Below are 10807 nucleotides of genomic sequence, written 5' to 3'. Positions count from 1 at the left end.
ATGATCACCTGACCTAAAAATCAGCCATATCCGCTCATCAAGCTGGACACAAAATCCAATGATTGGACAACCCATGATATGTCTCAGTGTACCGGTGGGGCGCATTCCACCGTTCGCAAGCATTGAATATTCGACGTACATTACGTGCTCGAAAAAAAAATGGCTGTATCAGGACTTATGATACAGCTGCTGTACTGGATCATTTCTTTCAATCTTATCCATCAGAAAGAATGGATGGGCTATCTTCCGCTACAATTTTGACTGGCTGTGTTCCATTCCAACCGTCCATTTAATAACAAACAATCATGGAGCAACCATGAGGCACCATCATCCACCAGACGCGGGCCCACAAGTACGGACGCTACCCGGGAACAGAAACGCCTCTGGAATGGACCCGGCCATTATTTACTTTCCTATCACATCCGGACCGTGAAAGATGTGGGCCCTACCATAAAGATCACCATGGACTGAAATAAGGATGGTCAACTCATCAGACGGGGGGCCATCCCTTCTGAATCAATTGACAGACGATGGTCCGACTCAATGCACCGTAATGGCACACCTAACGAAGCGATTGGTTCGGTTTACCCTCAGGTGATCTTATGGAACGGTCTGTCTTTTGCACGGCTTGGATGAGATCACACGCGACACTTTGGCGGGGAAGGAAGCACACGTGAAAATGCACATACAACGCTTGTATGTGAAAATTTATAGTCTTTATACGTATACGAGAATCGTATATGGTATGTGATACAGTATTTTGGTTTTTGCCATTTTTGGTTTTTCTAGAGAGAGAGAGAGGGGAGAGAGAGAGAGAGGCACATATCTCCTCAATTTTCCGTCCGTCGCTCTTTCTGCCCGCCGAAGCTGCTCTCCTTACGTCCGTCGCTTTGTCCGACCCAACCCTTCCAAAATCTCCGTCTCTATTCTGTTCTTCGTCGGAAACGGCCTCCCTTTCGCCTTTTTCAAGCTGAGGTCTTCAATCCAGGTATATACTCATTTATCTAATTTAGATCCCCAAAACCTAGTTGTAGCTCCCTTCCATCTTTCTATTCTCGTTTGAAATTCGATTGCGTTTGTTATTGGACTCTGATATCTGGGTTTTCTGGAGTATCGGATTTACGGATTTCTGGATTTGGGTTTTCTGGTATATATATATATATATATATATACACCTGATATTTGATTGTTTGCTTTATTTTTATTGAAATGGGTTTTTCTTTTTGGATATGTTGCTTTCTGGAATTGGGTTTTTCTGCAAATTTTTATTTTTATTTTCCGGGGAACAGGTGTTTGATTTTTGGTCATCGCTGTTTGTTGTTGTTGTTTTTTTTTTTCGTGAAACCAGTAGTTTTCAGATGTGAGTTTCCTGGAATTTGGGTTTTTCTGTAATTGGGTTTTTGGTATGTTAGCTTATTACTCTTTGCAGTGGTGGGTAATGTCTGGAAGTTGGATTTTTGCAAATCGGGTTTTGGGTCTGGGTTTTCTGCTTTGAAGCTTGGCTGTTTGGAATTGCAGATGGTCGAGGGTTCTTTCATGTAATGCGTTCTTCAGTTTTTGGCTTATTTCATTCCTTTTTTGGATATGTCACTTTCATCCTAGAGGAGAAATGGGAATGGTGATAGTCTAATATTCATCTAACTGGAGTTTTCTTTTGGCTCGGGTTTTTATTTTTATTTTTGGTTGGAAAACATTACATGGTTGAGAGGTTTCTCAATGGTGTATGCATTTTGAGAAGATCGAGACTGTTTTGGTTTTCGGAGTATAGGCTTGAGTGATTATGTTTATTTATTTATTTGTTTTGCGAATTTAGTGCATTTGTAACTGTGGGCAGGGTGTATGTGAAGGAAGTTTCAGGGGAAATTGTTGGAGCGGGTAATGGCTGGGAGTATGAGTGAGGATAATGGGGCTGGGAGGTCTTCGGAGGGACTCTCGAGCGGACAGCGGTGTCAGTCTGGTGATTCCCTTATGGACTGGCGGTCGTCTGAGCAGGTGGAAAATGGCACTCCATCCACTTCGCCTCCTTATTGGGACACTGATGACGATGATGATGGTGAGCTTTACCCTCTCTATATATTTTGGAATGTTGCTTCTCCTTGAGTTCATTCCTAATTATTTTTTGGGATATGAGTTTTCCTTTGTTTTCCATATTTTATTTCCAAGCAACAATTTTTATTGCCAAGGGGGCAAGCATTTCTAATCAATCTAAGAATCCCTAGGAACTCTCTATTTAGGCAAGGAGTTTGCGAGATCATTAGCTTCCCGTGGTATATTAACATTCAGGCTAGGGGTGGCAATGGGTTGGGTTGGGTTTGGTTCATAATGAGGATGGCTCCAAACCAAACCCAACCCCTTGATTAAGCAGTTTGAAAATCTCAACCCCAATCCAACATATTGACATATTGTAAATGGGTCAAACCAATCCCAACCCACCCGACCTATTTAATTAAACCACAAAAAAATAAAATAAAATAAAAATATTATTATTTTGTAGAAAAATATAAAAATATCGACCAGATATTTCGAACTCTCAATTATTATAAAATGAAACCCTTATTACAACCAACTTACATCCATCATAACTAAGTTTGGATTTTTTAAAACAAATTATATTATTTATAATACATATATATAGTTAGCATTTAACAAAGAGGCAAGGGGCGAATCATATTTATGACCTACAGGGTTTGGCCTAGCAAACCTGAACCCCACTTGTTTAATTTTGGGTTGACAAAACCCAAGTTACCCAACCCATATGGAAAATAGGTTGATCCAAATCCTAACTTTCTGGTTGTGTATGAGTCAGGTTGGTGGGTTGGGTCAAGTTTTGCCACCCCTAATTCAGCCCCATGGCAATATCGCAAATTTCATCCATAATGAAGGTTGTTCACGTATGCTCCTCCAACTTGGTACCCAATATTTGTGGTTGAATCACTTTCAACAATCTTCCTTTCTTAGAAATGATCTTTTAGAATGCAAAGATCCTCTAGGAGAGCTCTAGCTTCCACTTTTGGGCCCTATGGGACCAGAGTAAGAGTAGATGGCCTCCATTGTTTTGTTTCGTAGGATGCCTTCAACCCCCACTAGTTGTGGATTCCAGAAAGGTTTTTTTTTTTTGTCTTGGGATTCCATCCCCTAGGAAATGGATTTTGTTAGTGAGGGTCTAAATTTGTGTTTTGAGTCTTGTGAAAAGGTAGGAATTATCTCCCTAAATTTGATCCTTTTATGATTCTCATCTTTAAGATTGGTTGCAAAATTTTGAGAGATGGAGATTCCCATCCAACAATCATATTTCTGAGAAGGATGAAAAACCTCCTCTCCTAATAACTCTTTTTCAATACCCAAACACAAAATCTGGATTCTTGAGAATAGCTTTTCTAGTACCCAAACACTATAGACATGATCTGTTTCACTTGCAATTTTTTTTCCTTTGAAATAGATTCACGACCCATTTTATGATTCCTAGGAACGAAATGATCCCTAAGAGAAACCATCAAAGTGAAGTTAAAGAATGCTAGTCAGAGGGACTGTCTAAATAACCTTGTCTCATGGATTCCTTGCTAACCATGTAGGATGACGTTTCGGTGAAGAGTGGGATTAAAATTCCATCCCCAAAAATATTTTCTTTTGAGGGCCTAGTGGACAAGCATAGCTCTAATCTAAGCAATAAACGATGGGATGGACATCTCCTCCCCCCTAACTATTCTAGCATTTCCTTCAAGTCAAATATTCCATTAAACGTCATGCAGGAGTATCCTCCAGAGAATTTTACCTCCAATACCAAAGCAAAGGACTGGCCAAGAGTAGAACAACTCAACCACCCTGTGCAACATGATCTAATGACACCTTATAGGTCAAGGAAATATCCTCAAATGGTTCTCACTTCATTACAATACAAAAGAAGTGATGGAAGATTTCATCCTCTCATACGCACATAACGCGTGTTAGCCAAATGATTCGTATGACTTTTTAATTGGTCACAAGTAAGAATGTTGCCCGCCACTGCCAACCAACAAAAGGCTGACAATGTTTCTGAGAATGAGAGAATGAGTGAAGGAGAATGTGAGATATTAAGAATCTAAGTCTAAGAGACAATGGATGAATGTGAGAGAATGAAAGATTAGAGAATTAGAGAGAGAGAGAGAGAGAGAGAGAGAGAGAGAGGAATATGAGCTAATGGGTATTCTTGATTCTTGAAGAAGAATGAGTGAATGAATGAGAAATAAAAGAAAAAGAAGAAATGATCTTGAATCTTGATCGTGGATGAAACTTGATTATTGTTGTTGGAACTTAGATGGTTGAACTTATGAACTTTGAGCTTCAAATTCAAACTTGAATGATGAATCTTGAATCCTTATACCTTGATTGTTGTTTTTGAAGAATGAAGAGAGAAACTTAGAAGAGTTCAAGCGTAAATGGGAAATGAATAGTAAATTATAATTTGTAAAACAGAAAGAGATTATGATTTGTAGAGAGATTAAGAGTAAGAGAGAAAGAGTGAGAGATATAGGGGAGGTGGGGGATATGAGTGCCAACGCCCCCCCCCAAAAAAAATAAAAAAATAAAAAAAAATAAAAATCCCAACAATAAATTTTTTTATTTTTACCGTTGGGGCATATGGGATCACATATTCTTCACATACATAAGTATGACTAATGCCATATGCGATCCAATCCATTGCATTCGCATATGCAATCGCATTTGACAACATCAGAGGGCACACACTTTTACTATTTGTTCTATGGCACCCCCCCTAAAGGTAGCAGCTTTTGTTTGGCCAACAGAAAGGAAAAGGGTGCTCACTATCGACAATCTTCAAAGAGGGCCCATGGTGCTCGCCAACGTATGCATATTGTGCATGGATGATGCTGAGTCGAGAAATCATCTCTCCATCCATTGTGCGTTTGCTTACAAGGTGTGGGTTTGCTTCCTAGGCCTCCTTAACATATCTTGGGCAATGCCAGAATCCATTGATGGTCTCTTTGTAGCCTGGCATGGTAGAGGATTTGGGAAGGGAAGACGGTTTGGCGATTAGTCCTAACTGAAGTGCTTTGGGCTATCTCACTGTTTTCTCAATAGAAGCGCTTCGGTTGAAGAAGTTATTAGTAGAGTAAAGCTTGATGTTGTGGGTTTGGTGTCTAGCTTAGAAGCCGTGGACATTTGTAACATCTCTAGCTATGTTTGGGTTGTAATTCTTCCCGCTTTAGTTTTTGCTTTGGTGGGTTATCTAATAAAGTATCATTGCCTTTAAAAAAAAAGGAAAAAAAAAAACATCATCATGGCCATTTTAGTCATAGCCCTTTTTTTTTTTTTTACACAGTCACACCCCACGCACACCCACGCACTCCCACCACCATGGGATATCACTGGCCTTATCTCATGCTTGCTTGCCATAATTTCAGTGAGTTTACCTACCTACATCAACCCTCCACCAGGCTTGGGGCCAGCTGGTGCATCTCTACCAAGCAGAATTATAAATTTACTTATCAAGAATAAATCTAAACTAAGTGGCAGTTTTACATTCTTTTGTCTTTCTCCATAGTGAAATTTAAGGTGCTACATTGGAATATATGAGCTGTACTTGTGTAACATTATAAGCATGCCATCAAAATTGCTAATTTTGATTCATGGTCATGTAGGGCCTAAACCTTCGGAGCTATATGGGAAATTTACATGGAAGATAGAAAATTTCTCTCAAATTAGTAAAAGGGAACTTCGGAGCAACGCATTCGAGGTTGGCGGGTACAAATGGTATGGCACCTTTGTGTATCTGGGTTTAAGTCTTGCATTTTCTTTATTTCTTATGCACTGCTCGTTCAAAACTATCTCACACACATTTTATTATTTGGAATTCTTAGGTTCCTTGGGACACACACACACACAGAGACATACACACACACACACACACACACACACACACACACACACACATATATATACAGGTTTAGTGGTGGCAATGGGCTGGGTTGCCCTGAGCCTGGTCCTGTTCCCCTAACCCTGGCCCTAAGCCAGCCTTGATCCTTATTGGGCTGAAAAGGCCCTGGGCCCTGTTAAGGAAAAGATTTAAATGATCAAAGGTTTGAAATTTGTCCAATCTAAGATTTTTTTTGGGCTACCATTCAAAAGAAGAGAAAAAGGAACCTCTTTTGGGGCATCTTCCATCCATGATGAGTCCCATCATATAAATGGTTTGGATCATTGAAACATGTTTTCAGATCCAACAAGTGTCTTTAATTGGGAACCACCAACAAGCAGTCATTAAACTGGTCTTTCTATATATATCAGTGGCCCAATTTATTGGACCGGACCAATGGGCTGGTCCAGATTCATCATTGCCCCCTGGCCTAGCTTAGATACTGGGCCTAGATTTCAATCCCGCCCTGCCCTCACACTAAGTTTTACAGGCCCAGTTCCTGGCCCTACAGGGCTGGACCATGCCACCCAGCACATTGCCGCTCCTAGGTAGGTTTTTGCACATGGGAAGAACTGTAAGCGGTGCTTGAATATCTCACCCATGATTTTATTCTAAGAACAAGTCTTATCATTGGGTGCATTCAATAGTAGACACAGCTGCAGGTGACTTCTATTTCTTTTGCGATTTGTGTAAAATGCTTCTTGTCCCCTGTGGTGTGACGTCAGGTATTGCCAATGCTGTTAACACTTTGCATCTGAAAGTTTCTTGGCTTTAACCAAGCCACCAATATGCAACTAAGCCTATCGGTCAAGTTCATCAAGGATCTCTGGTTAGACGTGAATGGAATCCACCTGTGTGATGAGGACAGAGACACAGATACTGACACATTTGTACACATGCATCTGTATGCATATACTCACCCATAGTGTGTAGAATTATGCATGTGCCCTTGCATGCTGATTTAGAAGGTGATGAAAATGGCTTGCAGGTACATTTTAATATATCCCCAAGGCTGTGAGGTCTGCAACCATCTCTCTTTGTTTCTTTGTGTAGCTAATCATGACAAGCTTCTTCCAGGTGTGTGATATGATCTTTTTAAGTTATAGGTGGTCTTTGTTCTCAGCTTTCCATGGTTGATATCTTAGAAATTAAAATTTTTAATTTTTTTTTCCAATATTCATCTAAGCCTATTGGAAACAGAACTAATATTTTAGTTTTTAAGACATCAACTATGGAAAGCCAAGAACAATAATGGAAGGTTTAGATGACGACAACGGCAATGACACTGACAATTTTGTTTTCCATTATTGACAGGTTGGAGTCATTTTGCCCAATTTACAATAGCTGTGGTGAATAAAGATCCAAAGAAATCTAAATACTCTGGTTAGTTGATTTATGAGATAACATCCAAGTTTATAGGCTGCAACTGAGCTTACATACTTTCTTGCTTGTCATTTTAATGGCCTCAGGGGCTTATGAACTAAAGCGAAATATTTTGCAGATACATTGCATCGGTTCTGCAAGAAAGAACATGATTGGGGGTGGAAAAAGTTTATGGAGCTGTCAAAAGTATCAGATGGCTTTATTGTCTCTGACACTCTTGTTATCAAAGCTCAAGTTCAAGTTATTCGGTATTTATATTTTTAGTTATTTCCGTTTCTAATACTTAAATATTGAGTGTACAATTCATAATTCTTTTGTATTTTTTATGTGTTGTAACCTTGCAGTATCTGTATAAATGCATAGCATATAGGCACTAGTCATTTTATCTTGTGGATCTTTTGTTTATTTCGTTCATGGCTGCAGTATTTTATGTATTGATCTCACACCCTTGGAATATGGAAACATTTGGGCAACATCGGAAAATATCACATGTACCGTGTAAATGTATTGAAGTCTCAAGGAAACATTTGGGAACTTTAGGAAAATGGTAGAATTTTTCAATGGAACTAAAGGAGATGTTAAACAACATATGATTACACACTTAGAACTCAAACATTACAAAACATAATGATACATAATTGTTTCTTTGGAAGGCAAAATATTTTTGGAAGGCAAATAATTTTTCCTGGAAGTTAAATAATTTTTTCAAGGCAACAAAAATTTTATTAGGAAAACTCGCCAGGACTACAGATCCTAGTGAGAAGCAGAGGACTACAAACAAACATTTACTCCTTTAACATTGGATGCCCGCCCCACAACGTCTACCTTGATCTTCCTCACCACCTCTTCCAAAGAACCCCTCCTATGTTGAAAACATCTTCTATTCCGTTCTCTCCAAATTACCCAAAGCACCACCTTTATAACAAGCTGCCAAGTCGCTTTTCCTTCCTTCACACTTCCATTGTGCTAGGCCTACAAAAGATCATCCACCAGGTTGGACATTACCTACGAAGTGGTGAAAAAACCAAGAAGTATTTCCAAACCTCTTGGATGAAAGGGCAATGAATGAAAAGATGGTCAATCGTCTCCGCATCGTGCATGCACATAAGGCAGATATTGGCGAGGCCGCGAGAATCATAATTCTCTTTTGAAGAGTATCGATAGTCACACCTTTGGGCTAAACCTCCAAGCCACTTACCCAATAAGGAAAGGTTCATGGTTTCCAGCACCCTAATACCTGCACCACCCTCTGCTATCAGTTTGTAGACTGCTCCCCACCTGAGGAGATGGAACATCTGCTTTTCCTTAGCCCTTTTACATAAAAAGTCTCGCCTCAGCTTATCCAATCTATCCAAAACTGATTTTAGGCATCGGAATAGGGACATAAAATACAATGGCATATTTGTAAAGGCAACTTTGACAAGAGACAGACGCCCATCCAAGGACAGATGGCGATGGTTCCAACTAAAAAGCTTCCTTTCAATTCTCTCTATAACCCTATCCTATAGATGCTTTGCTGGCTTTCTGATACATGAAGGGAGACCCACATACGTTGATGAAGATGATCCTACCTTGCATCCAGGGACCATAACCAAATTTGACCCCTCTTTCTTTTCCATACATGCTCCCAACATCTCGCTTTTGTCAACATCTTCCTTTTCCATAAAACAAATGACAATCTTCTGCAAGTTATCCACCATAGGCGCTTTGACATCACAAAATAGGATAGTATCATCAATATACTAGAGATTATTGATCCGCGGTCCTGATTTGCCCCCTTGAAGCCCCTCATTAAACCTGCTTCCTAACCTTTGAGCAACATCTTACTAAGGGCCTCCGTGTCTACGACAACAACAGGGGTCAAAGAGGTTACTGCCTGATGTCCCTTGAAGCTCGAAAGAAACCTTTCGGGGATCCGTTAACTAGGATAGTAGCCAACCGAATGCATTCACAAATCCAACTCCATCTTTGCCCACACCCCATTCTTGCTAGCATATGATTGAAAAATCCCAGTCCACATGAGTGTAAGCCTTTTCAATGTCAAGTTTGCATAGTACCCATTTTTTTCCTTGAGCCTAGAATCAATGCATTCATGGGCGATGAGAGCACTGTCCAAAATTTGCTTGTTCCCCATAAAAGCTCCTTGGTTCATAGAAATAATATTGGTGAGAACCCCATGGAATCTCGTTGCAAGGATTTTTGCTAGAATTTTGTAGGGGCCTCCAATGAGGCTAATAGGCATGAAATATTTTAAACCTCTTGCTTCTTCTATCTTTGTTATAATTGCAATGAAGGACATCCTTGGCCCTTTTGATAGACAGCTTCTCTCATAGAATTCGGAAATGGAATCCACCGTATCTTTTTTAACTACATTCTAGAATACCTGAAAAAATGCCGCACGCTTATCTCTACCCAAGGAGTCCACGGCAACTTTAATCTCCTCCTTGGATATTGCCCTTCTGAGGGTTTCCACATCCTCATTCGAAAAATTATTTTCATTGCATAGGAGACAAAACTCCGTGCTATCAACTAAAAGTGATGCCATGCAATTATCCAAATTGAGTTCATATCATTCAAATATCATATACTACAAGCAATGTTGTCAAAATCGTTATCGTAAATCATAATAGGCGTTGAATTGTATTGAATTGCAAATTGTATTGTAAATTGTAAGATTTTTTCTGATTTACAAGAATATATATATATATATATATATATATATATATATATATATATATATATATATATATATATATATATATATATATATATATATAATATATATATATATATATATATATATATATATATATAACATGAAAAGATTAAAAACTCATCAATAATCCATTTACCATCAATTTGTACTAAAAAAGTAATACATACCATGTCATGATAGTGTTAAAGGATTCTTATCTTTCCTTTTTTTTTTTTTTTTGTCTTTCAAGAATTTTTACTCAAAAAACATACAAGGATCCTTTAATAAGCTATGTTCTTGTTACCTTTCTTGAATGTAGAATCACATTCAAATCGTATATCGTAAATCATAGGATTTTGACAATTCTGCTTTTAAGTTGCTTTTGTTTGCAATCCTTTATCTAATTATATATTATCAATGGTTGGCACAAATTCTCTTAGTTATTTATGATTACTGCTTTCATCTGTTTGTAATTCCCTGGAAGCTTACATTTTTATTAACTAGTCTGCTTCTGCACTTGATGTTTTAGGGAGAAAGCAGACCGGCCTTTTCGTTGTCTTGATTGTCAGTATAGAAGGGAACTGGTTCGGGTATATTTATCAAATGTTGAGAAAATCTGCAGGGGTTTTGTTGAAGAGAGAAGAGGCAAGCTTGGGACATTGATCGAGGACAAAGTGAGGTGGTCAAGGTAGATTCTGTTTCTCTACTCAAAATTAGTTATCATTCCATTAACCCTACTGGGTTTTAATTGTAAGCTTTACAAGTATTTTAATTATCGTTTTGTACATGTTGGCTTTTCCATATAAGACTGAACC

The 10807-nt window shown here is 38.7% G+C and overlaps 1 protein-coding gene across 7 annotated transcripts in view; it reads left to right on the top strand.

Annotated features, from left to right (window-relative positions):
- Positions 1 to 791: 791 nt before the first annotated feature.
- Positions 792 to 10807, top strand: part of LOC131233049 (TNF receptor-associated factor homolog 1b-like) — a 45494-nt gene continuing 35478 nt past the window's right edge. The window contains exons 1-7 of one of the 7 annotated variants that reach the window (XR_009165068.1): positions 792 to 988; positions 1848 to 2053; positions 5640 to 5751; positions 6903 to 6991; positions 7229 to 7297; positions 7416 to 7545; positions 10522 to 10680. Coding sequence is in view for 6 of the 7 variants with exons in the window: in XM_058229620.1 (XP_058085603.1) it covers positions 1879 to 2053; positions 5640 to 5751; positions 6903 to 6991; positions 7229 to 7297; positions 7416 to 7545; positions 10522 to 10680 (734 nt within the window). In the remaining variant the exon portion in view is untranslated. Of the gene's footprint in view, positions 989 to 1847; positions 2054 to 5633; positions 5752 to 6639; positions 6819 to 6902; positions 6992 to 7228; positions 7298 to 7415; positions 7546 to 10521; positions 10681 to 10807 lie in introns of those variants that run through there. The other 6 variants (XM_058229620.1, XM_058229619.1, XM_058229618.1 and 3 more) reach the window with 6 other exon arrangements.

Source organism: Magnolia sinica, chromosome 18, assembly GCF_029962835.1.
Source record: "Magnolia sinica isolate HGM2019 chromosome 18, MsV1, whole genome shotgun sequence".
NCBI lineage: Eukaryota > Viridiplantae > Streptophyta > Magnoliopsida > Magnoliales > Magnoliaceae > Magnolia > Magnolia sinica.
The sequence above is the reverse complement of the archived record's forward strand: the minus strand, read 5'-3'. Positions and strand labels throughout refer to the sequence as shown.